Source organism: Leucoraja erinacea, chromosome 18 (genome assembly GCF_028641065.1).
Source record: "Leucoraja erinacea ecotype New England chromosome 18, Leri_hhj_1, whole genome shotgun sequence".
Classification (NCBI taxonomy): domain Eukaryota; kingdom Metazoa; phylum Chordata; class Chondrichthyes; order Rajiformes; family Rajidae; genus Leucoraja; species Leucoraja erinaceus.
Genome location: NC_073394.1, coordinates 11,592,487 through 11,612,432, shown reverse-complemented (window position 1 = coordinate 11,612,432; position 19,946 = coordinate 11,592,487). Strand labels below are relative to the sequence as shown.

Genomic DNA, 19,946 nt, shown 5'->3' with positions numbered 1-19,946 from the left:
TGGATCTGATGCCTCCTTTACACCTTGTAATCCTTGTTGAGCTTGCTTGAGGTTTTGCATAGATGCAGAAAATCAATATACAATCATGCAACTTTTCTTCTTCAGAATACCATGTAATATCAACTTTCAAGAGGAACCCTCTCGAACAGGCTTTCAGACGGCCCAATGTAAATCTAACCTCCAATCACTTGATCTATCAGTACTGGATTGCTGTAAGCCACAAGGCCCCAGCTTTCCTGTATGATGTCTACCTCAGGCTTACTGGAAGAAAACCAAGGTAATGGTGGCTAGCTTTACCCTGTATGCTTAACTGAATCAATAAAAATGTACTCTAATTCTCAGCCCTCAATTTATAGTCTTCACCTGGCCATTTAAAGTACAAATGACAGCAATTGGGTGCGTGATTGTAGCAACCATAAATACTAATTGATGTGGTGTGGCACACTTTCTGAAATAATGTTGTGGAGCTAGAACAGGTGTACTTGCTCTCATTTTAGCTAATCTTGAAATTGCTCACACTTGGAAATGTTGAGAGCTGTTTGCATATTTTAAGGAAGTCTTCCAGCTTCAAAGTGTTTACCCACAAACATGCCTCAAATTCTGGTTTCATAATGGGGATGTGGGGCAGGGTGATGAAGAAGTAATCTGAAAAAGGGAAGTGTCTTTTGTTGCTGTGGGCAAGGAACACTTGTATCTTCACCAGAGTTGGGTCAGTGTAAATGCCCAGGAATTCTCCTTTGCAACATAACACAAATCTGTTTACCATCACCTGGTAAATCTAAAATGAAGGGCAATGAAGGCATCTAACCTGATGCAACTAATCCTCAAGTGCAAAATCTGCGTTGTTGAAAATCTGCAGATGCTGGAAATGTGAAATAAACTGCTGGAAACGCTCATCATGTCAGTCGGCATCTGGAAAGAATCACAAGTTAACACTTTGGATGTCTGATGGCCTTGGAGCTGAAATATTGACCATTCCTCTTTCCACCAATGCTGAGTTCTTCCAGCATTTTCAGATTTCACTTGGAGGACTGACTTTTATTTGAAATTGGAGCAATATTTTATGACATTGAAGCATGGAATTTTCCTTTAAACCATTACTATCCCACAAGTATCTGGTATGCTTTCTTCAAAACAACTAACATGCACATTTGTCCTTCAAGATGAGTCCTTTAGAATGGGCAATGAGACGCCTAAATGTAAACCTGAGTTCCAATCCTCTTTTGCACCACTATTAAGTTGCTATCAGTCACACAGTACCTTCATTGTTGTATGATCCTTTTCTCTTGCGGACTGATCACAAACTTCCGGTAAGATTAGCTCAGCGGAGAATAGCCGTTGTAACTTGGGAGCTCACAAATGCTTGCTTTGTTGACACTATTCTTGAGGCTGTTTAGCTCTGCACTTGTGCGTTTTGCATTAATTTTAATTGCAATACTTAGCGTAGTGGAAGGGTTAAACTCTATATTTAAGAGGGAGTTAGATGTGGCCCTTGTGGCCAAGGGGATCAGAGGGTATGGAGAGAAGGCAGGTACGGGATACTGAGTTGGATGATCAGCCATGATCATATTGAATGGCGGTGCAGGCTCGAAGGGCCGAATGGCCTACTCCTGCACCTAATTTCTATGTTTCTATGTAAACAGACAATTTCTGAATCCGGTGTTTTATTGGACACAACATTTTGGTATCTTCGTCATGCTTTGTATAAGCAAGGCAGTGGAATGCCAAGCTTGGGGTCTGTGAATCAGGGTGAGATCCCGGGTGTAATTCCCCCAAGTAGTGAGTGCTTGCGGCCAACCTCGCCCTCTTCTCTCTGCGCCTCACTCACTCAGCCAAGGCGACATTGGAAAGAAAATAAGCTCTGATCCTGTGCTTGGTTTGGAGTGGATTTTCAAACAGCCAGGTGGTCTTGAGCTACAAGACATGTAAGGTTACCCATCTAACTGCTTGGGGTACAATTACACCCAATATTTGAGGGTGGAAGAGATAGGGGGGGCAGTGGGAGTAATGGGGGGGGGGGGGGGGGAGGTATCTTGTAAGAAAAAGTTTTTAATTGACATATTTACCAAAAACAGAACAATAAAATTCTTACCTGCAGCAGTATAACAGCGCTGTAAATGCAATACACAGATAATATACCACCAGGGGGGCGCCGCACGATGGCAGCCTCGCCAACAGTTTGTCTGTCTTTTAATTGTTATTTTTAGTGTGTTTTAAAAGTTTGTGTTAATGTTCTCTGGTTTGATTTATGTGGGGGAGGGGGTCGGGGGAAACTTTTTTTCAATCTCTTACTCTGCTGGAGATGCGATTGTTTTCCGGATCGTATCTTTGGTCGCTCTGCAGCCTAACATCATGCTCGGGACTGACTTCGAGCCCCACCGCGGGGACGTGGACACCATTGGAGCCGATCCCTTGCCTGGGATTGTGCTCCAACCACGGCCTGCGGATTTCAGCATCAAGGAGATCACAGTATTGGGTAGAGACCGATGTTAGGAAGCTCCAAACGACGCAGAAGGCTTCGACCATCCCTGACCCGGGGTTAGATCGCCCAGCGCGGGGGAGCTGAGATTCTTCCCCCCCCGGATGTGGGAGCTTGTTCACCCCGACGCGAGGGCCCAAACGCTGCGGGGTACGGGAGCCAAGATCACCCCATCAACGGACAGCTCGAGGCCCCCGACCGCGGGAGAACAAAGAAGGGAAGAGACGTAACTTTTTTTCGCCTTCCATCACAGTGAGGAATGTGGAGGAGTCACTGTGGTGGATGTTCATGTTTAAACGCATTTTGTGTGTTCTGTTGCTTTTTATTGGTATGACTATATGGCAAATCAAATTCCTCGTATGTTGCAAAACATACTTGGCTAATAAAGTATGATTATGATATATAATAAATGAAAATTCAATAAATTAACCTCAATACTGGTGCGCAAAAAAAATGCCCGAAGCCCATCATGCAACCAAAGACAGCCTGTATATAGTTCAAAGTTGTGGTTACTGTTGTGTCGTGCTCAAGAGCCTGATGGTTGCTGGGAAGAAGCTATTCTTGAAGTAGCAAGGAACCTGCAAGAAATGTAGAGCTCGCTAGCAACTGTGTCCAAAATGTGGCTGTGAAATTCAATCATATGTTTGAGACGGCTCCTTCAGAGGAAAGAGCAAACTTGTTCAACAACTGCTACAATTAATTTTGAAGTTAGGATATCACATTTCCACACATCTCATGATTCCACAGAAAACAAATTGGTTAACGCGAGTTGTGAGTCAAGGTAGAGTCCAAGGTAAAACTGTTCTTCAGATAATTCTGTGTTAGCATCTCGGCTGAACTATTGCCCACATTGATAGCCATCCAGTGCTGCTTTTGTAGACAAAAAATGCCAGTACACATATCAATTAAAAAAATTAAGCTAAGTTTACCAATAATTTATTTCCATCAATATACCTTAATTTTCTGTTTTGACTTTACAGTCATATAGTATGGAAACAGGCCCTTCGGCCCAACTTGCCATCACCGACCAACTTCCCATCAACACTAGTCCCACCTGCCTGCATTTGGCCCATATCCCTCTATACCTGTCCTATCCATGTACCAATTTTGTGACCAATCAACTTCGACTTTTACAAATGAATAACTGAAATGTGCATAACCCAACATGTTTAAAAAGTGAAAATCTAGTTTTTAACTTTTTAGTGGTGCCAGTACGCTGCACTGTCACAAAACAAAGCACTAGGCCCACTAATCTTATTGCTTGATTCATTCATCTTAAATAATTTTTTTAACATGAACATGGGACAACCCCTGCATTATGGTTGTTTGTGTAACGAAAATTCATCCTTGCATAATGCACATCATTCACCACAAATTTGAGATATGGAATAAAATTTGCTCTCATGGAATTTATATGGGGAGGGTGGGGAAATAAACCAATGCAATTTTTTAATCCAACTCGTGTTTCTTGACAACTATGCAACTATGACACGGCTTAACATTATGGAAAATCATGGCCCTTTTCTAGGAAGCCAATCCTCTATAAACACAGGGACCACCTGAAATAAAAGCTGATGTTTCTAAATTACCTCAATTGAAACCTTTGCACCATGCTGACACCATTTAAAATGGTTGATGTAATACTCCCACTCTTCTGAATGTTCACAGGATCAATGCACTTGGGACTCATTCATCTTCAACTTGTTATTAGACATGTTGACAGACTCTTGAATTAATTCCCTGCTAAGCAGGCCAAGATGAAAATGTTTAGCAGCAGTTGCTTTGTAGACCAGGTCGGCCTGTAATCGAAGTGTGAAGGTCAGACGGCTGCAGTGTCGGGAAAGGTGAGCTGACCGGATCCTGAAACCTCCTCCTGTTAGGAAGAAGGTGGATTTTGAGGAAAGATGGTATTACTCGGGCTAAGGTAGCCTTTGAGTATTAGGTAAAAGATGTTGAGTGGTGGATAGATCAACTTCTGAGCACTTGTGAACTAACCTATTTTAGGCTATGGGGCAAGTACAGAAATGTGAGTGGGCAGGAAGAAAGTTACAGGCAACACATCAAGTGATTATTCTCTGGAGTGAAAGTGTATTTAAAAACTGACATAACACACCTGGCGAGCAATTGAGTTGTGTATGAGTGGCATAAGTGTTCATTTCTTATTCCATATTAAGTGTTCAAATTTTATTCCATATCTCAAATTTGTGTTGAATGATGTGCATTATGCAGTGTTCTGAAGTTGAGTGGGATGGGGAGGGGAGATGTTCTGTGATATTCTGTGTTTCAGCAACAGCTCCAGCTACAAAATTATAGAATTTACATTCCTTTCCAGTTAGCAAACCGTATGCTAACCTTTCATCTGCGCATTTTTTAAATTACCATCTCTTTTTCCTAAACAAACTGAGGGCCAATTTAACTTGATCCTGTTGATGCCAGAACAGACTTGTGGGGATGCTGAAATGGCATGGGAATGGAATGCAACAAGTAGCTGGATAATGCTGTTGCTGAATGACGTTGGTGGATAAATATGTTCAGCACTTACATTGTGGGCCAAAGGGAGATGAGAGTAATTGCTGACAAATGAGATTAGTTGAGCTTGGAATCATATTCAGCAGACATTGTGAGTTGAAGGACCTGCTCCTGCGCTGTACCCTTCTATGCTCTGTCTTTCAAGGCGTCCTTAGTTTAAATGTCATACGTGACAGCAATGTTCATTGAAATAATTTAGTTCATCGCTTAACTAACATATTGTGGGAGGAAAAGTATGAGAGCAATTTGATCTCCAATTGTTGATAACAACATTGGTTACACCATTCCCAGGCTGCTTGTTGGTGTCTAATGTAAAGCTGAGGACCGTGAATTATCCCGATGGGCTTTGCCGCAATCATTTATTTCATCGTCATTCATACTGACCGATCCAAGATTTATCTAAATTAAATTAGTCCCAACTACTTACTGTAACCAATTCAAAACTGTGCAGAACTCAACAAAAATGTTGGTAACTTGACAACCATGTGAAGGATCAATATGTTTATCCTACCAGCAAAGACATGAAAAATAAATCATGATGCAAGAATGTACGGTGCAGGTGTCCATTGCTGCTCGGATTTTAATCCTCAGTTCCACTGTTGGTTCTGTGCAGTTTATGCGTAATTAACATCTTCCATGAGCCTTCAATCAAAATATCTCCAAAAGCAATCAATTGGGGTACTTTGGTGCGAACTTGGAGAGGGATTTTTTTACCCTGTTTTACCCTGTAGTGGAAATGTGCTGCAACTGCAAGGAAGATTTTCATTAAACACAAACGAGTACGGCACAGGAGCCAGTACCTCTGCCCACAGTGTGTGTGCTGAACATGATGCCAAGCTAAACTAATCTCCTCTATCTGCACATGATCCATACACCTTCTTCCCCTGCCTATCGTACCTGTACCTCACCATACTTGTGAATATGACAGTAAATCTGACGACTTGGCAATCATTTTTGAATAGCAAGTGTACTTGTGTTTGGGTATCATTGGAATGAGAGAGCTTAGCTGAAGACTGCATCCTTGTATACTAGCTGTTGACCTTATTTGCCACTTGAGAGCAATGGATAAACTCTGTAACATTATCCAAAATGAATTGATCCTCCTGTAGTATATTGGCTGATACCATTTATCTCGGAGTTAATACTAATACTAATTTGCTCTTGGACCATTAGAAATAAATAATTTGCAGATAATTTGGCATCATTTTCAGCACAGATTGTGGGCTGAAGGCCTGTACCTGTGCTGAACTGTTCTATAGCAAAACACAAAGTGCTGGAATAACTGGAGTCGGGCAGCATCTGTGGGAGGAATGGATGGGTATAGATAGGCAGACTGAAGAAGGGTCATGACCCAAAACATTGCTGATCTATTCCCTCCACAAATGCTTTCTGACATGCTGAATTCCTCCAGCACTTTGTGTTTTGCTCAAGATTCTGCAGTTCCTTGTGTATCCCGTAGTGTTCTCTATCTGTGGCTGAAGTAGATATAAATGTGGTTTAGTTTTATAATATACCCGGGAAACGGGGCCTTTTGGCCCACCGTGTCCTTGCCAACTATCGATCACCCGATCACACCATGGCATGTGGGAGGGAACTGGAGCACCCAGAGGAAACCCATGGGTTCATGGGGAATGCACAAGCTCTACACAGACAGTCCCCGAGGTCAGGATCAAACCTGTGTTTCTGGTGCTGTGAGGCAGCAGCTCTTATCAGCTGTGCCACTGCACTGCCCTGAAACTAGCCAGACAGGCAGAGGTGGGGACTCTTGTCTGATTTATTAACTTCAGAATATATTTATACAAATTAAAGTACACATTGCTACTACTTTCGATGGTGTTACACTTTAATGCAAGTGATGATTGGCATTCAGAAGCTGTTATGCTTATATTTGTGCAAGAGGTGTGACCGGAGAGAAAGATCTTTCTGCAATTATGGGATTCATTGCATAACGGAAAAGTATGCTGACTGTATTTGTGTTGTATTCCCTGCGGTTCAAGATGACCCTTGAGATTCCATGGTCTGCTTCTTGTCTGAATCCCTGGATGAATGTTTACGAAAATACTTTTTGCTCACCTGATTTTTTTATTTTTTTTTCCATGTTTTACCTCCAGTTGGAAAATTATTTTATCGGCAGAGCTGCACAAAGCTTTGGTAGCTGGCGTATTAATTTTCTATTGCAGTGGGAAATTTTCACTAATAAGTGCGATCATACTTTGCTCTCAGCCATTTTACCATTGTGACATCAGGTGGAGCACAGCCAGTTACAGTGTCAGCTATCCTTTGCGATAATTATTTTGCCTGAGGGATACCATGATAAATAAAAATTGAAAACAAAATGGCGACTCCCAGTAAGTCTGGCAGCATCCGTAAGGAAAGAAACGGATCAACATTTCTGATAGCATCAGAACTGGGAAAGATAGAACTTCCTGCTCTGACAAAGGATTGGATTTGCAGTAACTTTTATTTGATTCTTACGCGGCAGCACTAAGCCGAGTCATAAGCTGCCGGAGCAGAACTAGGCCATTCGGCTCATCGCGTCTACTCCGCCATTCAATCACGGCTGATTCATCTTTCCCTCATAATCCCCATACTCCTGTCTTCTCCCCATAACCCTTGACACCCGTTCTAATCAAGAATCTATCAATCTCCATCTTACAAATATCCATTGATTTGGCATCCACATTTGTGATCTGTGGATAAAAAAAGTCAGACAATGCACAATTTAATTTTCACATCTATGTTGCTGGATGGAGTAGCTGTTTATAAATACAATTATGGGACACCATTGTTCATTTCTGCATCTGACTTTTACTTTGATTTGCCCTGATTTCAGGTTTGTCACTTTCTCCTTAAATGAGGGTACACCTAATTTGAGAATTGCCTGGCCTTGATGCGGCATGCTTTGCTGGGGATTTTATAAGAACAAAATACTGTGGATGCCAGAAGTTTGCAACTAAACCAGAAAACATTGGAAACAGTTTGCAGTTTAGTCAGCTTCTGTGGATGTAAAACGTTTTTTTTTTTTAAAAGACTGGCGACTCATTGGTACGTCAATGCTGTGCTTGAGTGGTTGCTATTGATCTGGAGAGTGTGTGTGATGTTGATGTTTATGGCAATGGTTGGTGGCACAGTGCAGGTGATAGCTTGTGCTTATTTTATGCTATTAACAGTGAGGCTTGTTGTGCTGGACCTAGTTTGTTTTCCTTCTGTATGTTCTGAATTAGTAATCATGAATGTTGTTGAACGTTTCATGGTTTGAACCACATGTGGTTTTAAACTTTGTCCTCAGTGGCCCAGTTAACAAAATACTACAAAAATTGGTTTGACAGTGGCATGCATGTTGGGCAACGTCCTCATTTCTGAGAGGAAATCTGCAGCGATCACTGAGTTGTGTTTATCAGTGAAAATTCCTGGTGTGGCAGTATCCAGTGTTCAGCATGTGCATGAACATCGTAGAAAGCCCTTTGCATTTGCTGAACAAAAATCAGCCAAGATCAACTAAGGAGGAAGACGCAAAAATACTGCAGATGCTGAAATCATTGCCTCCACAGATGCTGCCTGACTAGCTGAGTTACTCCAGCACTTCATGTTTTACTTCAGTAACCAGGGAATTGAAGCCATAAATAGCATCAGAGAACAGCTGTCTTATCGAATGCACAGTAGAAAGTTGACATCCATGTGCAAAAGAATGTGGAAATCAATTTCTTCAAATGATGTCAAGCATTATTCTTAATTATCAGATGCAGTTCTTCACTTCTGCATTTGCTGTTATTTTTAGAACACTGGTCTAAAGTATTCTTTTATCAGATTTTGTACCAATCACATTAAGGAGATGGTCTGCTTCTGTGCCTCAAATATTATGCAGTTTATAGAGCATATCAGTGAGGCAACATTTTTTTGCCATGTTATGCAATTGTGGAAGCAATGAATAGGTCAACTTGGAATGCAGAGAAGAATTGCAGAAAGTTAGTTTTAGTTTAGAGATACAGCACGGAAACAGGCTCTTTGGCCCACTGAGTTCAAGCCAACTAGCGACCCCTGCACACTAACACGATCCTACACACATTAGGGACAATTTACAATTTTACCTAGCCAATTAACCTACAATCCTGTATGACTTTGAAGTGTGGGAGGAAACCGGAGATCTCCAGGAAAACCCACGCAGATCACGGGGAGAACATACAAACCCCGTATGGACAGCACCCACTGTCGGGATCGAACCCAGGTCTCTGGCATTGTAAGGCAGCAACTCTATCGCTGTACTGCCCGAGTCTGAACTGAGGTTGCAACTGTCAAAGATGATTCAGTCAGCCGGTATTGTAAATGACCTATAGTGGCCTTGAATATTATAAAGCATTTCACGAAAGGGGATGTTAAAGTTGAAGAATTGCCCCGTGAGTGAATCCTGCAGAAGTTTTCATATGGGTGTCGGGGGTTATGGAGAGAAGGCAAGAGAATGGGGTTGGGAGGAAAGATAGATCAGCCATGATTAAATGGCAGAGGTGACTTGATGGGCCAAATGGCCTAATAACTTATGAATGGAGCATGAACGTGAAATGACAAAATAATTTGGTGGTGGGGGGGGGGGGGGGGGGGGGGGGGGGGGGGGGGGAACATCTACTTGCCTCATAGATTGTGTAAAGAGGAGTTGAGTGCTATATGGTTGAGGTGAAATGAAGGCTTCTTAAGACGAGACTTCACACATGCTTCAGGGAGATGAGAGTAATTTCTGGAACTGGTCTGCTAGAGGAGCAGGTTCAGTTTGACCAGTTCAATATATCATTGACTCTGAGTTCAGTTTAGATATACAGCATGGCCAAGGGCCCTATGGCTCACTGACCACTTGACCAGCCATTCACACTTGTTCTATGTTCTCCCACTTTCTCATCCACATCCTACACATCTGGGGCAATTTATACAGCCAATTAATGTACATACCCGTACATCTGTGGAACAAACCAGAGCAAACCCAGGCGGTACAGGTAGTGTGTGTAAACTCCATACGGACAGCACCCGAGGTCAGAATCGAATTGTAGTCTCTGGCGCTGTGAGGTTTAGTGAGAGACATCGTGGAGTTGGGCCCTTCGACCCACCGAGTCCATGCCGACCAGCGATTCCCTTCGCCTGTTCCTAGAGATTAGGGACAATTAACTATTTTTATTGAAGCACCCGTGGTCAGGATCAAACCTGGGTCTCTAGTGCGGTAAGGCAGCAACTCTACAGCTGTGCCCCTAACACTGCCAGCTGCACCACTGAGTTCAGCACAATGCATGTGGCAAAATAATTGTGCCATTTAAGCATTGAGCTAGTGTGCAAATGTAGCACTTGGAGCCTGCCCGTGGTACATCATGTATAATCTTTACATCTAGGCTACTGTCTGACACCTTTATGCTGTGGTTTAGTTTGTGAGAAAATTATCTCACGCAGCGCTCTTGTTGGAACGCCTTTGAAGGCAATTGAGGTGCCTCGGCAATTTCTTGAGTTGGTGTCACATAGCATGGCCCATCAGCCCAACTCATCCATACTGATCTGGATGCCCAGTATAAACTAGTGCTATTTTCCCAAAGATGGATTAAATGACAGTCTTATAAACAGACACAATGTTTGGTAAGCGAGAAGCAATAAAATAAATGGAAACACACGAGACTGCAGATGCTGGAATATTAAGCAAAGTCTGAAGAAAAAGGGTCCTGACTCGAACGTCATCTGCCCATTCCCTCCACAGATGCTACCTGACTCGCTGAGTTCCCCCAGCACTTTGTGCCTTGAGCTTTAAGATAATGCTGCACCTTACCTGTAAATACATCCACAAAGATAATAATTGGGCTCACAGGTTTTTTATGGGGAAGTGATAAGAATCTCTTGGTACTAAGATTGTATCGTTAAACTGAAAACGATGGGTCTTAATATTCTTTCTTGGGCCTTGCTTAATAGAATGTGTGGTACTGTTGGAAAATAGATTTTGTTCCTTATTAAACATTGCTGCTGCTGTCTCTTAATAATTTTACTGAAAATATATGCCCCAATTATAGTCCCACAACAACAGAATCCTCATATGGAAGCAGCTGGGTTTACGTACCTCATAAACCAATAGCCTAGGGCGTAAACAACTGTGAACAATATATTCAGGAAACGATATAGATAGCAAACATGAGATGAAGTTCAACTTTCCCACAATGTCTGATTCAATTGTGGTCCCAAAATTAGAATTCAAATATTCATTTGTAGAAATGTATGATTCATGCAAATTGGAGTACTTGTTCACCTGAACTCTGCGTGCAAAGAAAAAACAAATATATTTAGAATTTAGAGAGATAGATATGGAAACAGGCCCTTCATCCCACTGTGTACACGCCGACCAGCGATCCACCCATCCACTGGTTCTGGTATCCCACTTTTGTATCCTGCACACCAGAGGCAATTCACAGAGAACATTTAGTCGACAAACCTACACGTCTTTGGAAAGTGAGAGGAAAATGGAGCGCCCGGATAAAACCCACGCAGTCACAGGGAGAATACACCCATAGTCAGGATCAAATCCGGGTCTCTGGTGCTGTGAGGCAACAACTCTACCTCTGCGCTAATGTGCCACCCTAAATTTATTGTGTTATTATTTTCTGTATTTTTGACTTGCAAACACTATTCATCTAATCTGACAAAGGCTTTTCACCCTCAGTTGATGCGGAATGCTGTGTGTCACCACTGTTTTGGCTCTTTGCGATTTTGCCTGCTCCTTTGTGTAGATTTGTTTACTAATTGAAATCCTGCAGAGTAACAGAAGTAAGCTCATTGGATCTCTGATCTATATTAATTGCCCTGCAAATAAACGGCAGTGTCGAAACTTGCCCTGTTTGATTTGAGAATGCATTTGGGTGGATTACATTGAAATGGTTAATAACACTAATGTTGTGGAGTTCTTTAGTCGATTAATTTAATATCCATATGTAAAATTATTTTTAGCACTATATTAGAAATAATAGGAGGAAGACTGACTGAACTTTATTACCTTCCATCACTGTGGCGGATGTTTATGTTATGTTCTATCATTTTTTAAATTGTGTTATGTTCTTTTAATTGTAAGGCTGCATGGTAACTCAAATATCACTATACCCTAATTGGTGCATGTGACAATAAATTTGAATTTAAAATTAAACTGCAAACCTGTCCAGTTTCCTTCCCTTCCAGGTGTAACTCAATTCAAATTCCTTAAAACTGCAGGAATTTAACCCAACTCTTGCTGAACCAACTATGTTTCGATGAGTGTTCAATTGTCATGTGTACCAACAATGAAATTCTTACCTGTGCGTTAGTTACGGGCCCTAACACACAGATAAATATGCAATAATCAATAAGTCAATACATTAATCACTAATACTAGCGCTAAGCTGAAGCATGCAGTGCAAACAAAGGCACAGTCAATAGAAAGTCATAGTTGCTAATGTTAATGTTGTGTGGTGTTCAGGAACCTGATGGTTGCTGAGAAGAAGCTGTTCTTGAGCCTGGTGGTCATGGTTTTCAGGCTCCTGTACCACCTTTCCGATGGTAGTAGAGAAATAACAACATGTCCAGGGACTTGGGACTTGTGCATCTTTAATATTGCTGCCTTTTTGAGGGAGCGTCCCCTTTGTTCGTGGGGAGGTCAATACCTGATATGCATGTGGCGATATCTACCACTATCTATAGTCTCCTTTGTTCCAAAGTTCTTGTCCACAACTTGTATCTGCCTGATTTAACATATATTCAGTGATGTGCTGCTTGTTGTACCTGTCCTTTCTTTCTGATAAGGGATACAGCTGTTACATCTATGTTTGATTGCACTGATTCACTTTGTTTTTAGGATGATGAAAATCATTAATCGGCTTCATAAATCAATGATGTTGGTCGAATACTTCACAAGCCATACATGGGTGTGGAACACTGATAATATAAATATGCTCATGAGTCAGATGAACCCAGATGACAAGAAGGTAGGTCAGAATATATATCTTGACTATCCATCCTTTACAGTGTGACTTTATCATGATCTGTTTTGGGCACTAAGGTTTCTCCTGGAGACTGACAGCATGGAAACGGGCTCTTCTGCACAACTTGTCCATGCTGAGCAAGATGCCCCATCTAGAATATTCCATATGCTTATGTTTGACCTATTTACCTTTAAATCTTTCTTACCCATGTACTTTTTTTAATCATATGTACTGACAACAGAACAATGAAATTCTTTATTGCAGCAGCTTAACAGGGCCTTAAACACAACACACACAGATAAGTATAATAATAAAACATTTCCATTAGTTAATAGCCATAATACGAGCACAAATAAAACCTCATAGTGCAACCAAAGACACGGTCCATAGTATTCAATGTTGAGGTTAGTGTAGTGTTTACGGGTTTGATGGTTGCTGGGATGAAGACCCTTAAACACTACACTATCTTTCATGTGTTCTATATCTCTACATCACTGTCTATATCTCTTGTTTCCCTTTCCCTAGACTAGTCTGAAGAAGGGTCTCGAGCCGAAACGTCACCCAATCCTTCTCTCCAGAGATGTTGCCTGTCCCGCTGAGTTACTCCATCATTTGTGTCTAAGCTGTTCTTGAACTTGTTCAAGGATTTCAGGTTCCTTTATCGCCTTCCCAATAGTTGTAACGAGATGAGAGCCAGGTGATGAAGCATGCTGAAGGTCCCTTTATTTGTGGGGAGCTCAGTATCTGTGATGGCCGGGCAGTGTCTACCACTCTGTAATCAACTGGTCTCTGCTGTAAAAATATGGGATTCTGCTGCACAGCAGCCAAATCACATGTAGCAGACTCCACAGCTACTTGTTCAGCACCTTGCATCTCTCAAACTAGCAAAGTTCTTTGCCAGGCTCTACAGTGCAATAGGACAGGTGGACATATGAATTGAGAACCAGAGTAGGTCATTTGACCCCTTTAGTCTTTCATTTTAATCTGTACTCCATAATTTGAGATTTGTAATAGAAAAAATTACATATAGTTAAAGTGCATATTGTCAGATTTTATTAAAGGCCGTTTTTACACATTTTGGTTTCACCATGTAGAAATTACAGCAGTGTTTATACATAGTCCACCCATTTCCGGGCACCATGATGTTTGGGACACATGGCTTCACAGGCGTTTGTAATTAGAGAACTCTCAGCACCTAATCTTTCCTCAAGTCTTTGGAAATTTTTATTGCTATTTATCAACATGAGGACCAAAATTGTGCCATTGAAAGTCAAAGAAGCCATTATGAGACTAAGATTAAAACTGTTGAAGACATCAGACAGAAGAAGGGTCTCGTCCCGAATTGTTGCCTATTCCCTTCGCTCCATTGATGTTGCCTCACCCGCTGAGTTTCTCCAGCATTTTTGTTTACCTTTGGTGTCTTTTTGCACGATTTATAAAAGGCTGCATGTAGCTATACTAGGAAAGCGAAACATTATGGAGGGCACTGTATGCCTCTTTGTAACTTGCTCACCCATCCGCCTTTGTGCCATCGGCAAGTTTAGCAACCACACCTTCTTTTGGCATCTTTACAAATTTTAAATATTTCAGACCTCTGCACACCACTCCTTGCACTTTGCCAAGCAAGAAATGACACACTCCCTATTTTGATAGTCAGATAATTATTTCTCAATGCTAACAAGTTGCTGCCTGTGCCATGAGCTTTTACTTTTGACTACATTTTGCTACTGTAGTTTCTGTGTTTTACTAATGAAATAATGTGATTAAGTAGTGCAAAAGAGATTCACCAGGATTTTACCTGGACTTGCTGGCTTGATAATAGGGAGAGGTGGCATAGGCTAGGTCTGTCTTTGGAGTGCAGGATGCTGAGGGGTGAACTCCATTGTGCTGTACAAGATCAAGATGGACGTGGATAAAGTGAATGCTCAGCCTTTTCCCCAGAGTAGAGGCTTCTAAAACTAGAGGGCATAGATTTATGATGAGATGGGAGAGATTTAAGAGGGACCTCTTATTTCATAGCAAAAGGATTTGAGTATAGGAGCAGGGAGGTTCTACTGCAGTTGTACAGGGTCTTGGTGAGACCACACCTGGAGTATTGCGTACAGTTTTGGTGTCCTAATCTGAGGAAAGACATTCTTGCCATAGAGGGAGTACAGAGAAAGTTCACCAGACTGATTCCTGGGATGTCAGGGCTTTCATATGAAGAAAGACTGGATAGACTTGGTTTGTACTCGCTAGAATTTAGAAGATTGAGGGGGGATCTCATAGAAACTTACAAAATTCTTAAGGGGTTGGACAGGCTAGATGCAGGAAGGTTGTTCCCGATGTTGGGGAAGTCCAGAACAAGGCGTCACAGTTTAAGGATAAGGGGGAAATCTTTTAGGACCGAGATGAGGAAAACTTTTTTCACACAGAGAGTGGTGAATCTCTGGAATTCTCTCCTGCAGAAGGTAGTTGAGGCCAGTTCATTTACTATATTTAAGAGGGAGTTAGATGTGGCCCTTGTGGCTAAAGGGATCAGGGGGTATGGAGAGAAGGCAGGTACAGGATACTGAGTTGGATGATCAGTCATGATCATATTTAATGGCGGTGCAGGCTCGAAGGGCCGAATGGCCTACTCCTGCACCTATTTTCTATGTTTCTATGTCTATGTTTCTATGACCTTGGCAGCAAACCTTTCCTTCAAAGGGTAATCTGTATCTGAAATGAACTGCCAGCGGAAGCTATAGAAGCGGATACAGTTACGATTTTTACAATACATTTGGACAGGTCTATGGTTCGGGTGTAGAATAATATGGCCCAAATGCAGTCAATTAAACCTAGCTCAGTGTGCCAACTTGGTCAGTATGGACAAGGTGGGCTGAGTGGCCTGTTTTATGCTCTATGGCTGCTATTTATTGACTGTGAAGTTCTTGTTCAGTAATAGGCCTTATATAATAATGTTCTCATCTCTGATGGCTAGGAAGGGAGGGTTGTGTCTGTTTTTAAATTGTGTCAGCCTTGAATTAATGTCTTTGATTTATTATCATCGTAACAGCAAAGTCAAAAGTGCAACTTGTGCTGCTTCTGGTTTCCAGGAGACAATTGAAGGTGATCATTGCCCTGGAAAAAAGTCTGAACACATTGTTCCAGAAAGGAAATGTTTAAGTGAATAAAGGAGAGGTGTGGATTTGGGATTGGTCAGCAGTTCGGAACATTATAACCTTGACGGCAGACTCGAGACTGCAGGTGCAGGAATCTCGAGCAAGTGAAACTTTGGAAAGTGGAACAACAAGGAGGAACCCGGGAGGCCAGGCAGCATCTATGGAGGGAATGTACAAGATGACATTTTAGGACGACAGACTGATGGAGAGCATCAATCTGAAATGTTGTCCATCCATCACCTCCAGCAATGTTGTCTGACCTGCTGAATTCCTCCAGCACTTTCTTGTTGTGATCAGATAGCAACCAGATTTACGAAATATATTGCATGTCACATGGTAGCTAGTGTATAATCTGTAAAAGCATCTACTTCCTTGGTCTCAGTAACTGAGACTAAAATAACTCAGCTACTCTTAGACTTGCATCAAGAAGCTGATATTAATTTTTCCTCAGAGTGCATAAGACCATTGAGGCAAGGTAACTTGTGGATTGTAGGGCACTTTCTAAAATGGTCAAATTGGCGTTAAAACTAAACATCTGAGTTTATTAAAAGTTGGAATCATTGGCAGTCTTTTTCTCGGAAACGGACTTAATATGGAATTGAGCCTCCGGGAACAACTCTTCAAAATTATAGTAATTTTACCCCACTTTTTTCCCTTCCATAGGAAGAATGGAGACGCAATCGATGTAACATATTTTGTAAAGCGGACATTCAGACGTTACATGTTCTATATTTGCCCTGTGGGTGATTCAGGCTATCACATGCATGATCTTTTGGTTGTGCTTGCTCTCATTAGCAAGGGGCCGTCTTGTTCACTAACTTTTTAGAGATACCGCGCAGAAACAGGCCCTTTGGCCCCGCGGGTACGTGCCGACCAGCAATCCCCGCACATTAACACCACCCTACACACACTAGGGACATTTTTTACATTTATTACAGGAAGATTATAGAGGCTTTGGAGAGGGTGCAGAAAAGGTTTTCCAGAATGCTGTATGGATGTTATACCAAGTCAATCTCCTCTGCCTGCATGTGATCCACACACCTCAATTCCCTGCATAGCCTCTTAAACACCACAATCATATTTGATTCCCCCACCATCTCTGGCAGCATGTTCCAGGATCCCGCTGCTCTTTGTGTAAAGAAAAACAAACAAACTTGCCTGCCCTTTTCCATTAAACTTTCCCACCCTGACCTAAAGTTATGCCCTCTAGTATTTGATGTCCATCCTGACTGTCTATCTATGCCTCATAATTGTTTATACTTCTAACAGGTCAATTTTTGTCTTCAATTCCTGGAAGCACAAAGTATATTGAGGTTAAGCATCATGCAAAAAGGACATAGTTTCTGCTTCAGGCCTCTTCTTCAGAACTCCCAGCTTTTCAGTTTGAAGATAGTTTGCCAATAAACCAGAAATCTGCTGAGGAAGTCCTTTTAAAGAGAAGGCAATGTGTTTTATGTCTTAAACACAGTTTGAAAAATTGATGGAGAGATTTAAAATGACACCATTTGCAAAATTGATGGGAGACAGATTTAAAATGAAATACAAAAAGGGAAATGGACAAACTAGAAGACGGGAAAAATTACAGAGCTGAGGAAAAAAGAGAAAAATCACATGTGGTTAAAGTGCACATTGTCAGATTTTAATAAAGTCCATTTTTATACATTTTGGTTTAGTATTTTGTTGCATATTCTTTGCATGCAATGATTGCTTGAATTCTGCCATTCATGGACATCACTATTTGCCGGGTGTCTTCTTTGGTGATGCTCTGCCAGGCCTGTATTGCAGCCATCTTTAGCTTATGCTTGTTTTGAGGGGGTGGTCCCCTTCAGTTTTCTCTTCAGCAAATAAAAGACATGCTCAATTGGGTTCAGGTCGGGTGATCGACTTGCCCACTCAAGAATTGACCATTTTTTAGCTTTGAAAAACTCCTTTGTTCCGTTAGCAGTATGTTTGGGATCATTGTCTTGCTGTAGAATGAACTGCCGGCCAATTAATTTTGAGGCATTTGTTTGAATTTGAGCAGATGGGATGTGTCTATACACTTCATTGAATGCAACATCTCCAAGTTTGTGGATGACACGAAGCTGGGGGGGGGCAGTGTTAGCTATGAGGAGGATGCTAGGAGGCTGCAAGGTGGGTGTCATGGTACACCAGTCATTGAAAGTAGGCATGCAGGTGCAGCAGGCAGTGAAGAAAGCGAATGGTATGTTAGCATTCATAGCAAAAGGATTTGAGTATAGGAGCAGGGAGGTTCTACTGCAGTTGTACAGGGTATTGGTGAGACCACACCTGGAGTATTGTGTACAGTTTTGGTCTCCAAATCTGAAGGAAAGACATTTTTGCCATAGAGGGAGTACAGAGAAGGTTCACCAGACTGATTCCTGGGATGTCAGGACTTTCATATGAAGAAAGACTGGATAGACTCGGCTTGTACTTGCTAGAATTTAGAAGATTGAGGGGGGATCTTATAGAAACTAACAAAATTCTTAAGGGGTTGGACAGGCTAGATGCAGGAAGATTGTTCCCGATGTTGGGGAAGTCCAGGACAAGGGGTCACAGTTTAAGGATAAAGGGGAAATCCTTTAGGACCGAGATGAGAAAAACATTTTTCACACAGAGAGTGGTGAATCTCTGGAACTCTCTGCCACAGAAGGTAGTTGAGGCCATTTCATTGGCTATATTTAAGAGGGAGTTAGATGTGGCCCTTGTGGCTAAAGGGATCAGGGGGTATGGAGAGAAGGCAGGTACAGGATACTGAGTTGGATGATCAGCCATGATCATATTGAATGGCGGTGCAGGCTCGAATGGCCTACTCCTGCACCTATTTTCTATGTTTCAGAATTCATTATGCTACTACCATCAGCAGTTGTATCATCAATCAAGATAGAGCCAGTACCTTCAGCAGCCATACATGCCCAGGCCATAACACCCCACCATCATGTTTCACAGATGAGGTGGTAGGCTTTGGATCTTGGGCAGTTCCTTCTCTCCTCCATACTTTGCTCTTGCCATCACTCTGATATAAGTTAATCTTCATCTCATCTGTCCACAAGACCTTTTTCCAGAACTGTGGTTGCTCTTTTAAGGACTTCATGGCAAACTGTAACCTGGCCATCCTATTTTTGCGGCTAACCAGTGGTTTACATCTTGCAGTGTAACCTCTGTATTTCTGTTCATGAAGTCTTCTGTGGACAGTTGTCATTGACAAATCCACACCTGACTCCTGAAGAGTATTTCTGATCTGTCGGACAGGTGTTTGGGGTTTCTTTGTTATTATAGATATAATTCTTCTGTCATCAGCTGTGGTGGTCTTCCTTGGCTTGCCAGTCCTTTTGCGATTAGTAAGCTCACCAGTGCTCACTTTCTTCTTAATGATGTTCCAAACAGTTGATTTTGATAGGCCTAAGGTTTGGCTGATGTCTCTTAACAGTTTTATTCTTGTTCCTCAGTCTCATAATGGCTTCTATGACTTTCATTGGCACAACTTTGGTCCTCATGTTGATAAGCAGCAATAAAAGTTTCCAAAGGTGAAGGAAAGACTGGAGGAAAGACTAGGTGCTGAGAGCTCTTTTATACCTGCATTAAGGAGGCAATTAAACACACCTGAGCAGTTACAAACGCCTGTGTAGCCGTGTGTCCCAAACATTATGGTAAATACTGCTGTAATTTCTACATGGTGAAACCAAAACGTATAAAAATGGCCTTTATTAAAATCTGACAATGTGCACTTTAACCACATGTGATTTTTTTTTCTATTACAAATCTCAAATTGTGGAGTACAGAGGCAAATAAATAAATGATGGGTCTTTGTCCCAAACATTATGAAGGGCA

At 41.8% G+C, this 19,946-nt stretch overlaps 1 protein-coding gene across 2 annotated transcripts in view; it reads left to right on the top strand.

Moving 5' to 3' along the window:
• far1 (fatty acyl CoA reductase 1) overlaps positions 1 to 19,946 on the top strand; it is an 88,371-nt gene that overhangs the window by 62,828 nt on the left and 5,597 nt on the right. For both annotated transcript variants that reach the window (XM_055649301.1, XM_055649300.1), the window contains exons 9-10: positions 106 to 277; positions 12,846 to 12,975. In XM_055649301.1, the coding sequence (XP_055505276.1) occupies positions 106 to 277; positions 12,846 to 12,975 (302 nt within the window). The remainder of the gene's footprint in view (positions 1 to 105; positions 278 to 12,845; positions 12,976 to 19,946) is intronic.